The 25,042-nt window shown below is 39.2% G+C and overlaps 1 protein-coding gene across 3 annotated transcripts in view; it reads left to right on the top strand.

The window, feature by feature from the left end:
• eea1 (early endosome antigen 1) overlaps positions 1 to 25,042 on the top strand; it is a 158,759-nt gene that overhangs the window by 7,743 nt on the left and 125,974 nt on the right. For 2 of the 3 annotated variants that reach the window (XM_059987735.1, XM_059987733.1), the window contains exons 2-4: positions 13,299 to 13,385; positions 15,518 to 15,646; positions 19,422 to 19,522. In XM_059987735.1, the coding sequence (XP_059843718.1) occupies positions 13,299 to 13,385; positions 15,518 to 15,646; positions 19,422 to 19,522 (317 nt within the window). The remainder of the gene's footprint in view (positions 1 to 13,298; positions 13,386 to 15,517; positions 15,647 to 19,421; positions 19,523 to 25,042) is intronic. The other variant, XM_059987734.1, reaches the window with a different exon arrangement.

Genomic DNA, 25,042 nt, shown 5'->3' with positions numbered 1-25,042 from the left:
GTGAGTGGGCAAATGTATGGCAGATGCAGTTTAATGTGGATAAATGTGAGGTTATCCACTTTGGTGGCAAGAACAGGAAGGCAGATTACTATCTAAATGGAGTCAAGTTAGGAAAAGGGGAAGTACAATGAGATCTAGGTGTTCTTGTTCATTAGTCAATGAAAGCAAGCATGCAGGTTCAGCAGGCAGTGAAGAAAGCTAATGGCATGCTGGCCTTTATAACAAAAGGAATTGAGTATAGGAGTAAAGAGGTCCTTCTGCAGCTGTACAGGGCCCTGGTGAGACACCACCTGGAGTATTGTGTGCAGTTTTGGTCTCCAAATTTGAGGAAGGACATTCTTGTTATTGAGGGAGTGCAGCATAGGTTCACAAGGTTAATTCCCGGAATGGCGGGACTGTCGTATGTTGAAAGATTGGAGCGACTGGGCTTTTATACACTGGAGTTTAGAAGGATGAGAGGGGATCTGATTGAAACATATAAGATTATTAAGGGATTAGACACACTGGAGGCAGGAAGCATGTTCCCGCTGATGGGTGAGTCCAGAACTAGAGGCCACAGTTTAAGAATAAGGGGTAGGCCATTTAGAACAGAGATGCGGAAAAACTTTTTCACCCAGAGAGTGGTGGATATGTGGAATGCTGTGCCCCAGAAGGCAGTGGAGACCAAGTCTCTGGATGCATTCAAGAGAGAGTTAGATAGAGCTCTTATAGATAGAGGGGTCAAGGGATATGGGGAGAGGGCAGGAACGGGGTACTGATTGTGTATGATCAGCCATGATCACAGTGAATGGCAGTGCTGCTAGAAGGGCTGAATGGCCTACTCCTGCACCTACTGTCGATTGTCTATTGCCACGTCATAATTGGAATGGGAAGTTGAATTGAAGTGGGTGGTCACCGGGTCGGGTGGCATCTGTGGAAAGAATGTCAGTTAATGCTTCACCGGAGTTGAGCATAAGTGAGGCAGAGAAAGTGAGGATGTGATGGTTAGAACAAAGACATTGTTCTAATAGAGTGAGAGTGTTAGGGGCAGGTAGAGCGCCACAGTCACGTAGTGATTAGTGTGACGCTGTTACAGCTCGGGGTGTTCTGGAGTTCAGAGTTCAACTCTGGTGCTGCTCTGGTAAGGAGTCTCTGTACATCGACCCTGTGGACTGCCTGGCTTTCCCCAGCTGCTCAGGTTTTCTCCCATGATCCAGAGATGGACTGGGTAGGCTGATTGGTCTTTGTAAATTGTCCCCTGATTATAGGTCAGGGGTAATCGGACGTGGGGTTTCTGGGTCAGCATGGCTCGAATGGCTGTGCTGTATCGCTAAATAAAATAAAATAAAAATTAGTGCCCTTACCATATAACCATATAACAATCACAGCACGGAAACAGGCCATCTCGGCCCTCTTAGTCCGTGCCGAACTCTCAATCTCACCTAGTCCCACCTACCTGCACTCAGCCCATAACCCTCCACTCCTTTCCTGTCCATATACCTATCCAATTTTACCTTAAATGACACAACTGGACTGGCCTCTACTACTTCTACAGGAAGCTCATTCCACACAGCTATCACTCTCTGAGTAAAGAAATACCCCCTCGTGTTTCCCGTAAACTTCTGCCCCCTAACTCTCAAATCATGTCCTCTCATTTGAATCTCCCCTACTCTCAATGGAAACAGCCTATTCACGTCAACTCTATCTATCCCTCTCAAAATTTTAAATACTTCGATCAAATCCCCCCTCAACCTTCTATGCTCCAATGAATAGAGACCTAACTTGTTCAACCTTTCTCTGTAACTTAAGTGCTGAAACCCAGGTAACATCCTAGTAAATCGTCTCTGCACTCTCTCTAATTTATTGATATCTTTTCTATAATTCGGTGACCAGAACTGTACACAATATTCCAAATTTGGACTTACCAATGCCTTGTACAATTTTACGGCGTGCCCCCTTTGATAAAATTAGAACGGCTTGGGAGCATGACTTAAACGTTTCTTTATCTGATGCGGTTTGGGACTCAATTCTCAAGTCAGTTAATTCAATTTCTCTTTCTCACTGTCTTTTACAGTTTAAGATTGTACATAGGGCTCACATGTCCTAATCTAAATTGTCCCGATTTTACCCTAACATTAGTCCTGTCTGTGATAAGTATAAAAGTGGCGAGGCTCCTCTTATTCATATACTGGGCCTGTCCTAGTCTAGAGAAATTTTGGAGAGATGTTTTCCTAACCTTATCCCATATTCTTAATTGCCACATAGAACCTAACCCTCTGATTGCTCTTTTTGGTTCCTTGGGTGAGATGGATATACATTTGAGTCTGACTAAACGTCGAACATTATCTTTTGCTTCTCTTCTGGCTAGACGTTTAATTTTTCTTAGGTGGAGAGATGTTGCCCCACCCACGCATGCTCAATGGCTTAATGATATTATGTCCTGTTTAGACCTTGAAAAAATTCACTACTCACTTCGGACATAAAGTTTCATAAGGTGTGGGGACCTTTTCTTGAATATTTTCATAACTTTTCTTTAGATTAAGTTTTTTTTCAGTCCCTTTCAGCTTTCTTTTTCCTTGGTAGTAGGCGTTATTATATTTTGTTCTTACTTTCATTTACAGTTTCGGGGGTTTGAATGCTCCGATTTATATTTCCTACATCTTGCAGTGGTTGATCTGGAGTTTTTTTTCTGTGGGGAGGGTGGATACTAACTCTACATGACTTTATTTTGGGTGCTTTTTCATCATTATTTTGAACCAATTTATTACTGTACATATATCTTGCACTGTATTAATCTCTTATTTTGTAGTTGGGTTTTTGTCATAGTAATTGTAGAAATGCATAAAAAATCAATTTAAAAAAAATTAGATTAACTTCCTTTGTCTGATGTGTTGCAAATGGTAAGATTGTGGGACATGACCAGCAGGCCAATCTGCACAGAGAGGAAAAAGAGAATTTAAGGAATAAATGAGTAATAAGTAATGTTAGGCGACAATATCTAGATCTTAATGGAAAGGAAATGTGAGAATCTGAGGTTAGAGGTTTGACTATTGAGTCCAGAAGACTGCAGTGTACCCAGATAGAAGATGTTTGGCCGGGTTTTAACAGTGCAAGACACAACAGAGGGAAAGGCTGGAGTGGTATAGTGAATTAAAATAGAAAATTCGCACTATCCTGTGTAAGGAGCCACTTGAGTAAGGAAGGATTCCCTGAATTCCTTATTCAATTCAATGATGACTCTCATATTAATGGCCCCTTAGAACAGCTTTCCGTGTTAACCCTTTCAAACCGAGTTGTAATGTGGTCACCTCTTGGTCTGGGAAAGAAGCCTGGTCATCCCTGACATGCTTATTCTCTCCAGTTGGTGTCCTTGTGACCTTGTTTTGCTGCTTCTCCCCTCAGGAGGAATTTATGAGTTCATATTGTACAGTTAGTCACTCTACCGTTGGTGTGTCTCAGGGTCATTTCCTCACTGCCTGGGATGGGCACTCTCAGACACATGGATGATGCCATGCTGGGAGCTGCTATCATGGTCCTCTTTCAGCTGTGGAGAGTAACTGGAACCCCTGCTCTTTCCTGCCATCAGCCCAGAGTTCAGGAAAAGACAGTATGGCTGTTTTTAAACTTTACTTTACTTCATACCCCAGTCTTGGTGAGAAGAGGCTGCTCATGCATCTTTAAATGACCATTTGAGGCCTGACAAGACTGTTGGGTATTGATTATTATTGTCACATATACTGCGATACAGTGAAATGCTGTGTTGGCACCGGAATGTGTGGCATATGTGTTGGTTATTAATGCAAGTGATGCATTTCACTGTACGTTTCGATGTACACATGATAAATAAACTTGAATGTTGAATCCTGAAAAGTGTGTTTTGAATACTGTTCATACAGACCCAATGAAGTGGAATAGGGTGAAGCAGTAACAGTGCTGAGCGAGTGTAAAAGATACTGAAGGAGTGCAGTGCAGGTCAGTGGTAATGTGTAAGATCATAATGAGGTATGTTGTGAGGTCAGGACTCCAGCTTATGGTACAAGAGGTCTGCTCAAGAATCTGATAACAATGAGTCAGGCTCCCCTTGAGCCTGGTGGTACACACTTTCAGGGGAGAAGAGAGCATGACCAGGGTGGTGGGTCTTTGATTATGCTGGTTGCTTTACTGTGGTAGTGAGAAGTGTAGACAGAGTCCATGGAGGTGAAGCTGTTTTCCCGTGATGTACTGTGCTGTTGTTTTATTAGAAAGCTCCAGTTGCCTCGGTGAGGTGTGATTCATATTTCATACTGAATGTTTGGGAGTCATTCTGTACTGAGTAAGGCTGTTGTGCATAGTGGTTGAGTCATATGCCACGATGACATCTTACCTCATACCCCCAATCCAATTGCAGTGTGTTAATATTTGCAGGGCTATCATAGTTTACAAACTGCATGATGTCTCCTGTAATTCTACACAATTGGGTCTTGCCTGCAGCTCTGCTCATTGGTTTGGCACTGATGTGTGTGATGCTCTTTGTTCCGTGACTAGATTGGGATAAGTGTTTGGCCATTCCCTCCTTGAGCCTTTTACCGTTCAGCATAGTGGTTAAATCCCGCAGAGCCCTGGACCACAGACCGGGGCACGGATAGTAAAGCTGCTGTGACACAGCTCCATTCGCTTGAGTTCAGTCCTGACTGCCAGTGCTGTTTACATGAAGTTTGCAAATTTTCCCTGTGACAGTGGGGGCTTTTTCTGGGTCTTCTGTTTTCCTTGTGCAGGTTGAGCATTAATTGGCTTCTCTAATGATCTTGAGTGTGTAGGTGGGTGTTAGAAACGGGGGTATTCACATTCAGATTTATTTATCACAGGTACAGTAAAACATGGGGGGGTGGAGTTTCAAGATGGCGACGTAAGCATCTGCCTTTTAGGCGCTCTTTATTTTTTTAACTATAATCACCCTTTAATTAGATCTTTTCGAACTTAATCATATGAGTTGCTACCTTTGATTGACCCTTTTTTCCTAAAATAATAGTTGATCTAATCTTGTCAAACTTAAAATGGCTACAAGTAAGAAATCGGCTAAGGATCCTGTATCCATCGACGCAATTTCTGGTCTTTTGGACATTAAACTGGATGTTAAATTTGCGGGTATGGAAGGTAAATTGGACAATAAACTGGATGCTAAATTTGCGGGTCTGGAAGGCAGACTAGAAGGTAAATTGGACAGTAAACTGTTAAATTTGGAAAGGAGGATTACTTCGAAAATATCCGATCTTGAAGGAGTTGTTAAATCGCTTGAAACTAAGTTTCAGTCGCAGGCGTTAGTGGTTCAGCAGCTTGGAAATAAGATCACGACTCTTGAACAATCAATTTGTGAAAAAGCACGTACAATTGAAGTGTTAGAGAAGAAGATAGAGTCGACTGCTAAAACTTTAGATCAGTACAAGTTTAAAATTACTGATCTTGAAAATCGTTCTCGCAGACAGAATTTGCGCATCATCGGAATTCCCGAAAAAGTTGAGTCCGGTGATTTAACTGAATTTTTCTCTAAATTACTGTGGGAAATTTTCGGTGGTGAAGGTTTGAAAAATGAACCTGTTATCGACCGCGCTCATAGAGTTGCGAGGCTTTCGTCTGTGCCTGATAAACCACGAGCGGTGATTGTTCGCCTTCATTATCCTCGTGAGGAAGAGCTTCTAATTCGATTAGCTCGTAAAAAAGGTATGATCTCCTACAGAAATTACTCATTTCGAATTGTTGAGGACTATTCGTATGAAGTAATGAAAGCCAGGATCGCTTTTAAACCAGTGATGGCAGAGATTCATTCGATTGGATTTAAACAAGCTTTAATGTATCCAGCGAAGCTTAGAATGGTGCTGCCCGACAACAGTCTACACTTTTTTAACACTCCTGAAGAAGCGAAGAAATTTGTTGAAGAATATCGATCCTCTAGTGCAACTTGAACTATGAGTTACATTGAAGATTTTTTTTTTGGAGAGAGGATGTCATTTCATTTTAAGTTTTAACCCTGGAAGTTGGGTTATAACTTTTTATTTTGAACTATGGGTCTGGGTCTTTTTTTTTTTACTACTATTATTATTGCTTATAGATGCTGTTTTAATTTTTATAATATCCTTTTTTATACACGTTTGTATTTTGTAATAATGAATTATTTTTTCAAAATGTCGTTTCTTCTTCCCATAAGTCTTTACTTTTTATAAGCGTTTATTTGCTTGCCTGTATTTAGAAATGGAACAAAGGTTTTGAATTTTTTTTTAGTTTTTTTTTATATATGTTGTAGTGTCTATTAAATCTTTTTTTTAAAAAAAATTCTATTTTGATAACTTTTTTACTAAATTTTCTTATTAGATTGCTGAATTTATATTCATATTTTGTAATATGGCTTTTTCAAAATGTCGTTTCTTCTTCCCATAAGTCTTGGCTTGTGAAACGTCATCTTTGTATCTGAATATGGAATTTCTTTTTTAAAGATGTATTACATTTTTAAACTTTAATGTTCATTTTTTTTTATTAATGATTTTTCTGGTTTTACTATTTTAGTTTTTTTTTGATTTGTCTGATATGTGTGTGTATGTGTATGTATATATATATATGTAGGTATATATATATATATATTTTTTTTTTGCAACTCTATATTTTAATTAGGGTGTTATATAGTTTTTTCTTAAAAAATTTTCTTATGGAGCTGCCATCTTGAAATGGGGGTAATATTAGTATTAGTTTATGCGCCTGCCGCTTGGCTTTTTTTCAAAGGGTGGGGGGAGGGGGGAGGGATCTTTTTTCATGCTTTTGCTTTTTATTTTTTTGCTTTTAGTTTATGGGCTGACTTTAAATTGTTAATAGTGTTGAGGTGTCAGGATCTCCGGTTGCTCCTGAATCAATTTTCCTTCTTCCTAAATTGTGGGTTATGTGTCTTTTTAACCTTTTATGATACACACAATTAATATTGGTATGATGGATAAATCTATTAACTTTATCTCGTGGAATACTAATGGTTTAAATCATCCGATTAAACGTAAAAAAATATTTAAAGTATTCCATAGATTGAACGCTAATATTATTTTTGCACAGGAGACCCATATTAGGAGGGAGGATAATCAACGTTTTTTTAGGTTCTGGAAGGGACAACAATTTCACTCAAATTGTACCGCTAAAATTAGGGGTGTGTCTATTTTTATAGACGCCTCAATTTCGTTTACACATTATGAAATTATTTCTGATCCACAGGGTAGATTTTTGTTGATAACTGGTTCACTTTTTAATCGGAAAGTTGTTTTAGTTAATATTTATGCTCCAAACTTTGATTGTCCTGAATTTTTTAAACGTTTATTTACTTCTCTTCCTAATTTGAATGAATATATGTTGATTATGGGTGGAGACTTTAATTGTTGTTTGAATCCTTCGATGGATAGATCTAAACCTATTCGAACTCTTCCGAATAGATCAGCTTTACTTATTAATTCTTTTATGGTTGATTCTGGAATTACTGAAATATGGCGGTTTTTGAACCCTAAAGATAAAGAATTTTCATTTTTTTCACATGTATATCATAGTTATTCTAGAATTGATTATTTTCTTATTGATCATCGTTTATTAACAGATGTTATTGATTGTAAATACGATTCTATTGCTATTTCGGATCATGCGCCTTTGAAGTTATCTATCAAGATTCCGGACTCTTCTATCAATACTAGATCTTGGAGACTTAATGCTACTTTACTTCAAGATCCAGAATTTATTACCTTCATAAAACAACAAATTGACTTATTTTTTTCAACAAACTATAATGAAGAGATTGATAAAGGAATACTTTGGGACTCTTTCAAGGCTTTTATTCGTGGACAAATTATTTCATATTCCGCTGGTAAAAGAAAACAAAGATATTCAGATATAGCTTTATTGGTGGATAAAATTAAAGAAATTGATAAGATTTATTCCGTTACTCCTACCAAAGAACTTTATAAGAAGAGAGTTGAGCTTCAAATGGAACATAGTTTATTATTATCTTCTTCAATTGAGAATCAATTAATTAAGACTAGGGCTCAATTTTATATTCATAGTGATCGAACTGGTAAATTGTTAGCTAATCAATTAAAAGCTATTTCGACTAAGCGACAAATTATTAAAATTCGTAAACAAGACGGTAATTTAACTACTGATTATAAAGAAATCAATAACACTTTTCAAGATTTTTATAAATCTTTATATCAATCAGAATTTGACGGTGACCGGTTTACGATGGATAATTTTTTTAATAACTTGAATATTCCTAAACTGATAGATGAAGATTGTAGCTTGCTTGATGCTCCTATTTCTATGGATGAAATAAGAGAGGCTATCTCATCAATGAATTCAGGGAAAGCTCCTGGTCCTGATGGTTTTATTGTAGAATTTTTTAAAACTTTTTCTTTATTGCTTTCTCCTTGGCTATGTGAAATCTTTAATGATGCGTTTGTTAAGAAGAGACTACCTCAATCGTTTTATGAAGCTACTATCTCTCTAATTCTTAAAAAAGATAAAGATCCTACTTTATGTGCATCTTATCGCCCTATATCATTATTAAATGTAGACTCTAAGATTCTTACAAAAATTTTAGCCATTAGATTAGAAAAGGTATTACCACAGATTATTTCAGAAGATCAAACTGGTTTTATTAGGAATCGATATTCCTTTTTTAATATTAGAAAATTGATTAACATAATTTATACTTCATCACCTACAACCCCAGAATGTGTTATCTCATTAGATGCTGAAAAAGCCTTTGATAGAGTTGAATGGACATATTTATTTAATGCATTGAGAAACTTTAATTTTAGTCCTAATTTTATATCATGGATTAAATTAATATATTATAAACCTGTTGCTTCTGTTCTTACAAATAATTATAGATCCTCTTTTTTTCAATTATCTCGTGGTACGAGACAAGGTTGTCCTTTAAGTCCTTTATTATTTAATATTGCATTAGAACCTTTAGCTATTGCTATTCGTGAGTCTCCTAATATTTTTGGTATTACCCGTAATGAGAAGTTATACAAATTATCGCTTTATGCTGATGATTTGTTGTTATATATTTCTAATCCTAGTAGGTCTATTCCTGCTATTTTATCCTTGTTGGCTCAATTTGGTAGCTTTTCTGGTTATAAGTTAAACTTAGATAAGAGTGAGTTATTCCCTTTAAACGCGCAAACTTTATTGAGTGATAGGATGCCATTTAAAGTTGTTACTGATAACTTTATCTATTTAGGTATAAAAATCACCAAGAAATATAAAGATTTATTTGGACTGAATTTTTTACCTATGCTTCATCAAATTCAGCAACTTACTACTAGATGGTCTCCCTTATTTTTATCATTAGTTGGTCGGATTAATGCTATTAAAATGATGATTTTACCGAAATTTTTATATTTATTCCAAGCTTTACCAATTTTTATTCCTAAATCTTTTTTTGATAATATTGATTCAAAAATTTCCTCATTTGTGTGGCAAAATAAAAATCCTAGGTTAAGCAAAAGGCAATTACAAAAGTCTAAAAAAGATGGTGGTCTAGCTTTACCTAACTTTAGATTTTATTATTGGGCGAATAATATTCGTAACCTAATGTACTGGAAACTAGATTTGGATTCACCTGTGTGCCCACAGTGGGTAAATTTGGAATGTAGTGAGGTTAAGGGATATTCTATATTTTCCGTTCTTGGTTCTTTTCTTCCTATTGATTTAGCCAAATTCAATAAACAGATATCTAACCCTGTTGTTAAACATACACTACGAATTTGGTTTCAATTTCGCAAATTCTTTAATCTGAAAAACTTTGCTCTGGACAGCCCTATTTTATGTAATTTTTTTTTTAAACCTTCATTGACAGATCAAGCTTTTAGTATATGGAAAAGGAAAGGTATAAAATGTTTTCGTGATCTTTTTTTTGAAGGTACTTTGATGTCTTTTGATCAACTATCCAACAAATTTGAATTACCTAAATCTAATTTTTTTAGATACTTACAAATTAGAAATTTCTTACATAAAATTCTTCCATCTTTTCCTAACTCAACTCCATCGGATTTTTCAGATTTGATTTTTACTTTTAATCCTTGTCAGAAGGGATTAGTAGCTTTTATTTATAACATGATTATGAAGATACAGCCAGAAATATCGGATAGAATTAGACAAGAATGGGAAAAAGAACTTCGATGTAATATATCAACAGATAAATGGGAAAAAATTTTACAAATGGTTAATTCCTCCTCTATTTGTGCTAAACATGCTTTAATACAATTTAAAATTGTACATAGAGCTTATATGTCTAAAGATAAGCTTGCCCGATTTTATTCGCATATTAATCCTCAATGTGACAGATGTCACTTAGAAGTGGCTTCATTGACTCACATGTTTTGGACATGTCCCACTTTACATAACTATTGGAAGGACATTTTTGATGTCATTTCCTCAGTATGGAATATCGATTTACAACCCCATTTTATTACTGCAATTTTCGGTATACCAAATGAAGATGGCAATCAGCTTTCCCCTTCAATCAGACGAATGATTGCCTTTGTAACATTAATTGCCAGAAGGTCTATATTACAAAACTGGAAAGAAGTAAATCCTCCTACTACATTTCAGTGGTTCTCCCAAACTATTTCTTATTTGAGTTTGGAAAAAATCAGAAGCACTATCTTTGATTCTTCAATTAAATTTGAAGAAACCTGGGGACCATTTATTCGACACTTTCATATGAATTAATTTGGCCTATTTCAGATCCTTTTCTCTACTTATACTTGTTCAGGTATGGAGTTCCGGAGTTCTTTTCTTGACACCTTCATATATTTATAAAGTGCTATTATTGCCCATGTTAGTTTTAGTTTAGTATTTTTTTTCAATATATATTTTTTCTCATATATAATTTCAATTTTTTTTTCTTCTTTTTTCGATGATTATTTTTGTTTTTTTTTCTCATATATATTTATATAGACTTGATTGATTTATGTACCTTTTGTTGATGGATGTTTTAATAGGATATTATTATCCTATTACTAATGTAATCTCAAGTTTATTGAATCTGTAATCTATTCATTATTATGTGTTGTTTTTTTTTATATATGAAATTTAATAAAAAGATTGAAAAAGAAAGAAAGAAAGAAAGTAAAACATACGGTGAAATGCTATTGTTTGTGTTAACACCCAGGGGGCAGCCCACAAGTGTCACCCCACATTCCGGCTCCAGCCTAGCTTGCCCACCATGTTCAACACAACAAACAATGACATTGAAACAAGCTCCTTACCTCCCTCCCACCCACACATAGACAGCTCCACAACAGGCTTCCAAGCTGTGTCCACTGGGCTTGGCTTTAGACTACTGACTGAGCTCTGGGCTCAGATTGCTAGTGTTGACTCCAGGACTGGCCAGCGAGGGGACAGAACAGGCAAGCTCCAGCCTCAAACATTGAACATGCCCGACAGGGTTGTGTGGCCTTCGGATGCAGATCATAGGCCTGGACCGCAGATGTTCTTCATCACCCGTCCACATGGACTTCAAACACAGAGTGCAGAGTGGAGGCCTGATGCAGCCCTGTCCCAAAATCCTAACCTGACCTCTAACTTCCCTCTATGTTCCTTAAACCATCCAAAAGTATGTAAACCTCGGACTGCTGTGCTATGTAAGTGCAGTGTTTCAGAAACAGACAAACTAAGGCTGTGCCTGTTGCTATTTAAAGAAGGACACCTTGGTTCTCTCCAGTGCCATGGACAGTGCCACTCAACACGTGCCTTGGAATGTTCTGTGTTAATGCAGGAGTGCAGTGGAACCTCAGATTAATGTTAAATCTGAAGGACTACAGGGCTTCCTCCTCAAAGTGTCAAACTAGCTGATAAAAGTTATTTTGGTAGGGGTTTACAGTGACATTGATAGATCAATAAAACAAATGTGATTACATTTCATAAATACAAATTCTACAGATGCTGAAAATCCAGAGTAACACAGACAAAATGTTGGAGAAACTCAACAGGTCAGGCAGCATCCATGGAGAGGAATAAACAGTTGACATTTTGGACCAAGACCCTTCATTAGGAGGGTTACAGTTTCCAAGCACAGCTTACAGAATGACAATAAAGTCCTGTTCACTTGAGAATATGTTAGAATTACTTTCTAATAAACTTCCAGGAGTTCCTTTGAATGCATTGAGGTTGACATGTACTACCTTTTCTTTATCCTTTGTGGATGTGACTGTCGCTGTTTAAAGTCAGTGTTTATCGTCTTTCTCAGTAACAACTTGCTTGGCCTTTCAGTGAACAGTAAAATCTAAGGGTCACACCCTGTGGCTGTGTGTTCCAGATTCCATGAACTCTTGGTTGAACAAATTTTTCTCAGGCGATGGGCGGGCAAGGAGATGAGGTGAGGGCGGGACAAGGGGTTGGGAAATGGAGAAGGGAGAGGTGTTTGGGGGGCATTCCTGGCAGTTTGAGAAATCGATGTTCATGCCACAGGTTGGAGGCCACTCAAACAGAATATAAGGTGTTGTTCCTCCAATCTGAGTGTGACTTCATCATGACAGTGGAGGAGCCATGGCTAGATATAATGGAATAGAAATGGGAAGTGGAATTAAAGGTCAACCACCATCAACGCTGTCCATTTCACACACATCTACTCTTACCCCATCCTCCTGCCACCCCACCATCCTCCACATCCAAATTCTCTGAAACTTCTGCCACCTCCTACGGGATCTCACCACCAAGCACATCTTTCCCTCCCCTGCCCTCCACTTTTTGCTTTCTGTAGGGATCGATCCCTACACAACTCCCTTGTCTGTTCATCCCTCCCCACCGATCTTCCTCCTGGCACTTATCCTTGCAAGTGGAACAAGCAAAATCTCCAGTGTTCTCAGTCTATTCAGCTTCTCCTCATTCCCATCTTCCCTAAAGAGTGGTGACAGGAGCTATGCACAGGCTCCAGCTGAAACCCAACTAGTGTTTTGTATCAGCAGATGCTGGAAATTCAAATAACAACACACACAAAATGCTGGTGGAACACAGCAGGCCAGGCAGCATCTATAGGAGAAGTACTGTCGACGTTTCAGGCCGAGACCCTTCGTCAGTGTTTTGTATAGTTGTACTATAATCTCCCCGCTCTTACACTCTAAGTGAGCTGTGTGTTTGACCTTTGGGTTTGGTGGGAGCTGAGGCAACACTTGTACCCTGATGGTCCCCTTGAAACAGACTGTATGGAGAAGAGGGAGCTTTCACCAATAGATCTGTCTGGTTGTTTACTGAGTTACTCACAGGTGAATCACCTCCAGCTCTGGTTGGCCTGAATCTCTTTCCTTTTCTTGCAGACGTCTCTTGCTTCTTCAGGATCTGAACCAGACACCTCAGTAACAGCATCACCCGCTGTAGAAGTTAACAATGAAGGTGGTTCAGAGGTACGTAACCCCAAAACATGATGCTTTCATCTTCAGGAGTCAGTTATCATTATTGTTGCTTTTTATTTGTTTACTTAGAGATACAGCGTGAAACAGGTCCTTCTGGCCCAACAACCCACCTAGTTAACCCTAGTTTAAGCACAGGGCTAGTTAACCCTAGCCTAATCACAGGGCTATTTACAATGACCAATTAACCTACTAACATCTTTGGACTGTGGGAGAAAACTGGACACCCAGAGAAAACCCATGCACTTGGGAAGAATTCTACAGGGAGCAGAGGAAGCTGATAAATCGCCATAGTCCATAATGTACCTGCAAACTCAGAATGGAGAGAGAGAAATGACCAGTGTTCTGGGCAATGTTTGCCCAAGGCTGTGGAATGTATAGATTTGTTCATATGCCTCATTTACTTGTACCGACAGTGAGGAAAGAGAATCCCGTCAGTATCAAAACCACTGGGCCTTCAGTCTTTGGAGTAAGGTGCAATTACTCAAAGGTACAGCTAAAAAGTTACTGTCAAATTAACAGGCAGATTTGAAATTGAAGCACAAGAACAAACCTAGTATCCCATTATTGACAACCCATTATTGACAAACTGGCACATTATTATCTTGTCACCTTCTGCAGTACTTTGAACACAATGACAGGGTCAGGAACTGTAACATTGAAGAAATTGTAAGTTAGTCCTCAAAATGGTGCTGTCTGTACTGTTTTTGTGAATAGAATAGTTGATGAGCTTTCAACACATTAGCTGTATGTCAGGATGTGAAATATCTTGCTGGGAAATGACATGCTAAACAATTTGTGGAACTTTTACAGGTTATATCAATAAGTGGAAGAATTATTACTGACCTAGTAACAAGGAAAAGCAGGGAACTAGCTTAATCAGAAAGGTTAGATTATAATGAAGTTCTTTACTGTCATAAGACTATAAAATGTGAACTCTCAAAAGTCAAAGTCTAAGATTGCATGTATCTGAAGTGAGATTTTATTGTAAGATCTAATGGGTTTTGTATCTGAAAAGGAAATTGAACAAAGATAAGCAGCAAGAAGATAATTCTAGTTGGAAATGAGACAAGGAGACTACAGTGATTTGTCCAGATAATCAGAAGAGCAGCTTTTAAACAAAACTCCTGGATGTGGTTGAGAGGAAGCAAAGATGGAGATCGGGTACATTGGAGCCTATGAATGGCAGAGGACCTGAGGCATCTGATAATCACATTGATCATAATGATAAGAATTAGTTAGGATAGCCTGCCCTGGTCTTCCCCCTTTCCCCAACACGTGATTGACAGTCTTCACACATACAACACAGGACCAGAGAAGGGTCTCTTCCACCCATCCACAGAGTTTTGGCTGATTTGTACCTCAACTGCATTTACCTGTCTTCCACCCATATTCTTAGATATCCTTACCTGCCCAAGATCTAAGCTTGAGATTTGCTGCTGACCCATTGAACTCGCAACCTTTTTGGTTTTCAATGCTTCCATGTTTTTGCCACTCTTTGGAAGAACACGCTTCCTGAATTCACTTCAGCATGTCGGACGCTAATTTTACATTAATGTCTCCTAGTGCCTTCAAGTGCACTTCCCAGAAAAAGATGATATTTCAGTCCTTCCAATTATTTTAAGGTTATTTTACTACTTTTTTTCTATTGACACAGTAACCTTGATGTTTTCAGTTTATCAGAAATCCAAGGAATGAGTGGGATAAAGAGGAGGAGGCTATAATTGAGAATTATTGCTAAGAATTAATGAAATTTCTTTGCAGTTGAAAGCTTCCATCTACTACTAAAGTAAAACTAATGGAATATTGCACAACTGTGGGATATCACTGAGCGTAACTCCATGCAAGGGATCTTCAAATTACTTAAATCAAGCTTTAATGAGGACAGCAAATAAAAGATGTGCTGCTGTTTTCTTCAACCAGTGATGATGAAACTCATCCTTTGAAACCACTTTTAGTGGATTTTTGAAGTTCAATCTAACTGTTCTGCATGTTGAAATATTCTCCATGTTTTTTTGTGTGTGTGTATATGTCTTGCTTTCACAGCCATGGTGAAATTGGACCTATTCGTGCTTGACCCTGCTCATAATAAGAGTTGTAATTCTGAAAGTTAACACTCTTTCCAGGGGTTCATCTGTCCCATCTGTATGCAATCGTATCTAACGCCAGCTGAGCTGTTTGAGCATGATCGGAACGAGCACACTGTGGCAGACAGGGCGAAGCAGGAGCAGCTTAATCCAGAGACGGCCATTAGTGTGGGTTGCTCTTTGTTTGAATACTCTCTGGGTGGGTTTGTGTAGTGGTGGTGGATTTTCATTCTAACGTGAAAGTAGTCTTGATTTTTGCTTTTTTTTTTCCCCCTGTAGTAGCAGTGGGCTGGCCTTTCCCTGTTCTTTTATGCCAGCATGGCTGTACATTGAGTTTGTCTACTATTGCACAGCCTCTTTGTCACTACTGGATGAGTCACTTACTAATCGGTGCACAGGAGACTTTCTGGGGTTTCTCACCAGAGGATTGTGCTCTGCCATAGTGTTTAATGCAGCGGGACCTGGCTTTGCTTCCATTGTCACTTGCATGGCAGCCTCTGACATTTGCCCACTGAGGTGAAGTGCACCTTTCTCTTGACAATAGTGTGGATAGTAGTGATAGTTTTGTGCTTTGGGACATCACAAAGGATAGTAAAATATTTCACTATTTTGGAAGACGGAGTTTAGAGTTGAACAGTAAGAAGTGGTAGATGGTCTGTGATAATGTCCAGATAAGTACACCCAGTGGTCACGCCCCTTTCTTTCTCCCTCGGCCTCCCATCCCATGATCCTTTCCAGCTCTGCATCCCTTTTGCCAATCACCTTTCCAGCTCTCAGCTTCACTCCACCCTTCCTGTCTTCTCCTATTATTTCGCATTTCCCCCTCCTACTTTCAAATCTCTTACTATCTTTTCTTTCAGTTAGTCCTGACGAAGGGTCTTGGCCCGAAACATCGACTGCACTTCTTCCTATAGATGCTGCCTGGCCTGCTGCGTTCCACTAACATTTTGTGTGTGTAAACTGAGGCACAAAGAGATTTGGGAGTCCTTGTGCAGGATTCCTTAAAAGTTAATTTGCAGGTTGGGTCTGTGGCGAGGAAGGCAAGTATAATGTTAGCATTCATTTCAAGAGGACTAGAATATAAAGTCAAGGATGTGATGTTGAAATTTGGAGTATTGTGAGCAGTTTAGGCCCCTTATCTTAGAAAGGATGTGCTGAAACTGGAGAGGGTTCAAAGGAGGTTCATGAAAATGATTCCAGGATTGAATGTCATGAAAATGATTCCAGGATTGAATGACTTGTCATATGAAGAGCATTTTGATGGCTCTGGGACTGTATTCACTAGAATTCAGAAGAATGAGGGGTCACCTCATCAAACCTATCAAGTGGTGAAAGGCCTTGATAGGGTGGTTGAGAAAGTCAAAGACCAAAGGACACGTCCTCAGAATTGAGGGGCCTCCTTTTAGAACAGAGATGAAGAGGAATTTCTTTAGCCTGAGAGTGATGAATCTGTGGAATTCTTTGCCAGAGGCAGGTGTGAGGGGCAAGTCTTTATGTTTAAGGCAGAACTCGATAGATTCTTGATTGATCAGAGCATGAAGGGATATAGGGGGCAGGCAGGAGATTTTGCTCCAGATTTCAGTGTCTGTACAGTCTGGATGAGAATCCTGCGGTGAAGGGGATGCAGATGGAGAAGAATTCTTGCTTGACACAGTGTTTACAAACAAGGGAAAATCAGCAGATGCTGGAAATCTGAGCAACACGCACAAAATAGCCAGGCAGCATCTACGGAAAAGAGTACAGTCGACGTTTTGGGTCGAAATCCTTCAGCATTTTGTATGTGTTTTGTACTTTTGTGGTTAGGAAGGAAGTAACTGCTTCCATCTCTTCATTCAGGAATAGAAACTTTTGGAATTTGTTTCATTAATGGTTGAACAGAAGTTTTGCCATTAACTGGTGATGTCAGTACTCTCCGCATTTCTGACTTTCAGTGGACCTGAAGCATCATTGCTAGTCAGTCAGTAATCCACTTTTAAAAGGAGTCTTGTTACCATGGCACTCAAGCTGTGGTTTTTCACTTCTGGTTTTCTTCATGGTAGGAAGGAACAGGAACCAAAAAAAAACATGGATGCAGACAGAGGAATGAGATCAAACCATTCAGTACCTCATGTCTGTTGTCCATCAGTAACTGGCATCTATGAAGTTGCAACGCAAGCTCGGCCTACTTTATTATTATCTGTGCACAGGGAGGAGATGCCTGCCTGCTGTGTAGGGGTTGTGTTAAGGAAAGCTTTGTTCTATACTAATTAAAGTTTTAAACAACGAGGAGTGATTTTATTGAAACATACCTAATTCTGATGGGTTTTGACAAGGTAAATGGTGAAAGATTCCTTCCTCAGCTCTTTACCTCTTCCAACTTTTATCTCTCAGCTTTTACTTCAGCTCCCTAGCCCTCTCACCTGGTTTCACCTATCACCTGCCAGTTTGAACTCCTTCCCGTCACCCTACCTTTGTATTCTGGCTTCTCCCCCTTCCTTTCCAGTCCTGATGAAGGGTACTTGCCTGTTTATTCCCCTCCATAGATGCTGCCTGAGCTGCTGAGGTCCTTCAGCATTTTGTGTGTGTTGCTGTGGATTTCCAGCACCAGCACAATCTCTTATGGTTATGGTAAGATGTCTCTCCTAGTGGGAGAATTGTGAGTTGCATTTTCAGAATAAATGGCCATGGCAAGTTATTTGATCTGAGGATCACTCTTGATTTATGCTTTGCATTCAGTCCTTAAATTCTGTACTTAAAGAGAAGCTTCCACAAAGTCAAAGTTGAGTTATTGCCATCTGCAGAAATACATGTATGCATAGGTGCATTGAAAACATATTTGCATCAGCACCACAGGCACCTGTATCGGAAAAGCAGCATTCATAAGAAATCATAAGTCTGAATTATACATACCTTTTACAAGAAAGAACACAATTAGAACAAGTATCCGTTGTGATTAGAGTGTTGCTATACCTTAGTAATCAGGTTATGCCAGTTGACTTAAAAAAACAAATGGTTGAAGGGAAACAGATGTTTTTGGACTTTGTGGCTTCAAGGGTTCTATGGACAGACAGTTACCATTGTGACTGGGTCAGTCTAATGAGACTTCTGTTACTGTGGAATAATGTCAAAGTTGAAAGCAAATTTATAATCAAAGTACATGCATGTCACCTTATTTTACCTTGAGATTCATTTTCTCGCAGGCATTTACAGGAAAATAAAGAAATACAATATAATTTATGAAAAGGTATACATAAAAGACTAACAACCAATGTGCAAAAGAAGACAAACTGCAAGTAAAAAATAATAAGTAAGTAGAGTTATTGAGAAGATGAGTTGCAGAGTCCTTGAAGGAGAGTCGAGTTCATGGAGTCAGTTCAGCATTGAGGTGGGTGAAGTTATCCATGACAGTTCAGGAGCCTGATGATTGTCAGGTAGTAACTTTTACTGAAACTGGTGGAGTAGGACTTAAGGCTCTTGTACCTCCATAACAGTGGTAAGTTCAATAGATCTGGGCAGTTGCTTTAAATTTATAAACTTTATCCTTAGCAGTAAGATGGGTGCACAGTAACTGAAAGACAGCCAAACCAAGAGGCAGTGGGGAATGTGAGGATGCTGGGGCTGCTTCCCAACAGGGCCATTTGTCAGGAAATAGAACATGGTTGGGGGGGGGGGGGGGTGGTGAGCGTAGTTTAGGGGAGAGCTAGTGAAAAGAGTAGGCTGGCCAGAGATTAGCCCTTGTCCACATGCGGCATGGAACATCCTTCTGCTTCTGCAACATTCAATGCTGTCGTGAGACTGTCTTAATTCTCTTGTCTGCCCAGTGACTTCATGAGCTTGGCTTGATTTGTTTGTCCACACATCCTTGTGCTGTGCAGCATGTTTCCTTGCTTCCAATTCCCAACCACGGCTCATGGGAGTGTATGCAAAGACTCTGATTTGTTCTGTGCCCACTTTGACTTCACAGGGTTTTATTTGCCCACTGTGTATGAAGTCCCATGCTTCAGCCGAGGATCTCTTCAAACACTATGAAGTGTTTCACGATCCGGGGAATGACTCTGGCTCCAGGTAGGAACAAACAAATTTGCCAAGCTTGATTTATTTACTGTAAGAGTTGTCCCAATAAATTGGTTTGGTCGTTTTCAAGGTTTCTCAAGACATTTTGAGTTAATTTTACTGTTGAGTTCAAAAGTAATATCTGTATTATTGATGCCAGTCTATAAGGAAACATGCTTCCCCTGGGTTTCTATAAATTAATATAAAGATAGATTGGATTCCAGTTGATTAGGACACATTGGGACCCAATTAATCAACTTCCCCAATTAGCTGAAGTTTCATGGAAAAAATGAAAAAGGTATAAAAAGACAAACTATATCAAAATTATGCATTTAAATGAAATAAAGAACAAATTAGAACACTACCAGTACTACTGCAGTGCTATAAAACTGTATTAGTTGCTAATATTTGTCAAGAAAAGAATTAATCCAGTGTTTGCTGCTATTCTGCCAAATAAGCAGCTGCCCTGATCAGCTGATGGCCCAGTTAACCAGACTCCACTGTGTTTGGAAAATTGTTTGCAGTTCATTCTCGTCTGGGCAGTTGACACCTTATTCATGAACTTGGTTTCAGTTGGTCTAGATTCCTGGAATCCAGAGGTAATTATTTCCAAAGGTGAAACCCTTAATTGGTCTGGGTTTACTTTATGTATTATCCTGCGTGGAATGAAGAAGGTGAGTGTTCAGGGACACAACACCACCATTACGTGGGACAGGTTGATAAGCTCTGAGAAAAAGACCTGCTTCTTGGGCTCTTTTAGTCCCACCATGGTTGACAGATTAACCTGCTTCCGAGGTATACAAAGTCCAAGTACATTTATTATTGAAATACACATGCCACCAGGACATTCATTTTCTTGCAATCATTTACAGGAAAATAAAGAAATACAATAGAATCTATTAACACAAATATACATAAACAAAGACTGACAATCAATGTGCAAAAGAAGACAAATTATACAAATAAAAAAATAAATAATACTGTAGACTTCTTAAAAGTGAGTCAGTTGTGGAATCGGTTCAGAGTTTTGGTGAGTGAAGTTATCCACGCTGGTTCAGGAGCCTGATGGTTGTAGGGTAATAACTGTTTCTGAACCTGGTGGTGTGGGATCTAAGACTCCTGTACCTCCTGCCCGATTTTAATAGAGAAAAGAGAGCATGGCCTGGATGGTGGTGGTCCATGATGATGGATGCTGTTTCTTGTAGCAATGTTTCATGTAAATTTGCTTAATAGTGGGGACGGTTTTGCCTGTGATGGACTGGGCTGTATCCACCACTTTTCTGTAGTCTTTTCTGTTCCTGGCTATTGGTGTATGATACTCTCCACTGTGCATCGATAAAACTTAACATGCAGAATTCAGGCAAGTTTCTAAGAATGTAGAAGTGCTGTTGTGTCTTCTTTGTGATGGTACCTGCGTGCTAGATCCTCTGATAACGCCAAGGAATTTAAAGTTAATAACACTCTCTACCTCCGATGCTCATCGACCTCTGGCTTTTTCCTCCTGTAGCTCTTTAGTTTCACTGATGTTGTTGTGGTACCTTTCAACCAGATTTTTAAAATTCCTCCCATATGCTGATTTGTCATTAACTTGGATTTGTCAACAACAGTGGTGTTGGCAGCAGACTTAGATATGGCATTGTAGTACAGCATATGGGCTTAAGTCTGTGGGGCTTGAGTGGAGAATCTTAGGGAGGCTTGGAGACTTAGTGTGGGTGAATATACAAGATCTAATGACACTATTTCAAAGCCGTGCAGGGGGCTTCCTTGAATTGTTGATAGAGTCACTGAAAATAACATATCTTGTCTTATGTGGGATTTGGCTTTGCATAATATAGCGCTGTGTTCCATTAGTAATTACACTTGGAAAGGCATCTTGCTGGTTATCAAAGACTTGGTGGCCTGAGACCTTGAAAAGTGCTATTTGAGTGTTGGTAGGTCTGTTCTTTCTTAAATTAGTACTGCACAGATCAATTGCCGGTGGCTATCTAAATTAAAGGAATCTAAAGAGATGTTTACCAAGGTGTGTGATCGATTGATCAGTCTTGGCAGAGTCACTCATGGTTAGTGCTACGAGAGTATTTAAAAGGAATGCTGTTCTTCAACTCAGTTATGCTCAAAACTGATTCCTTACAACACTATGCATATCATTGTTTCATTCTGCAGAGAAATATTGCTCTCCCTTAATAAAGGGGACTTTTTTCCACAGCTGAGTTATCTGCCTTCAGCAGTGCAGGCTCATTGAAATCAAAATCTGTTCACATCGATGATGAGTGTTTATAGATTTGTTTTTAGTGACAGGATGTGCGAAGGGACATGTAACTGCCCGTTGTAGAGTGTTATTTAAAGAGACAGCACGGTACCAGGCCCTTTCGACCCAATGAGACCACGCTGCCCAATTACACTGTGTGTCCAGTTAAATTACTAACCCTTCGGGATGTGGGAGGAAACTGGAGCACCCGGAGGAAACCCACGCAATTACAGGGAGAATATTTAAATTCCTTACAGTTACCTTACGTTTACCTAGCCTGTCCCTTGATACCTTCCCACTGCTTTGAACTTTCTGCACCACTTCCAGTCTTGGGCTTGCCAGTTTTTTTTCTCATGCCCAGAGACAGGATGTTGTTTGCAGGTAAATTTGCAAACCAGAGGATGAGGAAATATTGATTCTGTTCGTTTCTAGGAAGGGTGCTGAGCATTGAGGAAGCATAATCAGTAAGGTTGTAGTTGAGAGAAAGATTGCTGGAGTCTTTGACAATGTGGACGGTGATCTTTAGGCCACAGGGTGATGTCTATGTGTTGGAGCGTATGGAGTTACAGTACTGTGCACAAGTCTTAGGCACACGTAAAAAAATTCTGTAAAGCGAAGATGCTTTCAAAAATAATGAAATGCAAAGTTTCTAAATATTAAAAAAAAATACTCCAATGAGCATTAAACAGTTCAAAAAAACTAAATCAAATCAATATGTGTTGTGACCACCCTTTGCCTTTAAAACTGCATCAGTTCTCTTAGGTACACTGTTGTGCCATTTTGTAAGAAGATCAATTGGTAGGTTGTTCCAGGCATCCTGGAGAACCTCTTCCTGCAGTTCTTCTGCAGACTTTGGCTATTGTGTTTGCTTCCGTTTCTCCAGGTAATCCCAGACAGACTCGATGATGTTGAGGTCAGCTCCATGGAGGCCGGAACATCTGTTGTTGTTTTCCTTGTTTTTTTTTTCACTTAAGCTCATTCTTTATGACCTTGTCCTGCTGCAGAATGAAGTTGGAACTGATCAGACGCCTCTCTGCTGGTATTGCGTGATGGATAAGAACCTGCTTGTATTTCTCAGCATTGAGAATTCCATTAACTCTGACCAGATCACCAACTTAATTTGCAGATTTGCAGCCCCAAATTTACAGGGAACATCTGCCATGTTTTACTGTTGGCTGCAGACGCTCATTCATGTAGCGCTCTCCAGCTCTTCTATGGACAAACTGCCTCCTGTCTGAGCCAAAAGTTTAAACTCTGACCTGTCGGTCCAGAGCACTTGCTGCCATTGTTCAGAACCTTGTGTTTTGGTACATAGGTGAGTCTCTTGGCTTTGTTTCCACTTTGGAGGAATGGCTTTTTGGCAGCAACTCTTCCATGAAGACCACTTTTGACAGTACCCTAACCCTAACCCTCTACACCTCTCCAGCCTGTAGAGGGGTGCACTTGGTTTCCTATGGTTCCATGAGTTCCAAGCTGACTGCAGTGCTGGACTTCTTCCAATTTAGAAGGGACATCAGTTTGATGTATCTCTCGTCTGCTGCACTCAGTTTCTGTAGCCGACCATTGCATTTCTGGCCCTCGACCTTGCCCGTTTCTTCAGAAGAGCATGGACAGCACATCTTGAAACTCCTGTCTGCCGTGAAATTTCTGCTTGGGAGACACCTTGCTGATGCAGGAGGACCACCTTGTGTCTTGTTGCTATGCTGAGTCTTGCCATGGTGTAAGGATTGATGGTTAGAACGTTAAACTGTCACACCTGCCACACCCTCACCTTTTAATTTGGTTGTCAGTTTGATTCCTTCTCCACCTGTTTCTGTTTCAGTTGATCGGTTTAGTTCATTCAACTCATTACGCTATTGATCATTAGCATTCTGTTTATCTTTGTTTAATCATGTACTGGGCTAAATACCTACAAAGTTAGCAAGTTTTTATTTGAAAAGTGGTGTGTTATTTAATATGTTACTTTCTTTAAACAAAATACAAACATTCCTCTAACATTTACATTTTTTGGAAAATGAATGTTTAAAAATCTAAAATTTGCTAATTTTTACTGGCACACTAATGCAGAAGACAAAAGTAAACATCAAAGGCAAAATTTATATAAAAAATTTAGGGTGCCTAAGACTATTGCATAGCACTGTAAATCCTGATAAAAGTGAGGTGAGTTTGGGAGTGCTACTGACAACATACTGCCATGAATGGGGTGTACTGAGGAACAGAAGGACCTTGTACAAATCTAAAGATCCTTGAAGGTGGCATCACAGGGGGATAACGTGGTTAAGAAAGCATTTGGAAGACTGGCTTTCATTAGAAGGCATCAAGTAGAAGAACTGGAAGGTTATACATCAACTTTATAAACCACTGGTGAGACCTCAGCTGGAACATGGCATGCAGTTCTGGTCACCACAGAGTAGGATATTGTGGTACTGGCAATGATGGAGGGGGAGATTCGCCAGGGCAAATCTATCCTGAAAGTTAAGAGAGGACATGATTGAGGTATGGTTGCAAAAAAGTTTGTGAACTCTTTGCAATTACCTGGTTTTCTTCATTAATTACTCATTAAATGTGGTGTATTATTCATCTATGTCACAATAATAGACAAACACAATCTGCCTAAGCTAATAACACACAAATAATTGTACTACTTGTCAATACACCATTTAAACAGTCACTGTCTAGGTTCAAAAAAAAGTATGTGAACTTCTGGGGTAATGCCTTCTACAAAAGCTGTTTAGACTCGGGTGTTCCAATCAATGAATGCTGAAGGAGGTCGAAAAGAACTCAAGGGTAACAGCAAAAGACCTGCAGAAATCTCTAGAACTTGCTAAAGTCTCTGTTCATGTGTCCGCTATAAGAAAAACACTGAACAATAATGGTGTTCCTGAAAGGGCATCACAGAGGAAAGCACCGCTCTCCAAAACAAAACATTGCTGCATGTCTCAAGTTTGAAAAAGACCGCCTAGTCAAGATGGTACCTGTGTACAATGTTCCTTCGGTTGACATCTTCTGGATGGATCAGGAAACCAGATATTTCACTTTTTTATGTTTTTTACATTTGTTATTGGTTTTGAATGTGATTCCAGAACTGTCGGAGCCTGTGATTTGCAGATTGGAGATCTTTTGGGTGTTTCATTGCTCTGCGGTCTCCAAGCGGATTCCAGCAGGAAGGCAGCGTGTGCAAACCTCATGGCGAGAAAGCTGTAGGATGGCGTGCAAGCCGAGGTTTGACTCCATTTCACTGATTAAAGTTTCCATTGTTCACTGATTAAAGTAACGGGGGAGAT

This window comes from Hypanus sabinus, chromosome 13 (genome assembly GCF_030144855.1).
Source record: "Hypanus sabinus isolate sHypSab1 chromosome 13, sHypSab1.hap1, whole genome shotgun sequence".
NCBI lineage: Eukaryota > Metazoa > Chordata > Chondrichthyes > Myliobatiformes > Dasyatidae > Hypanus > Hypanus sabinus.
Note: the sequence above shows the minus strand (reverse complement) of the source record. Positions and strands in the feature narration are given on the sequence as shown.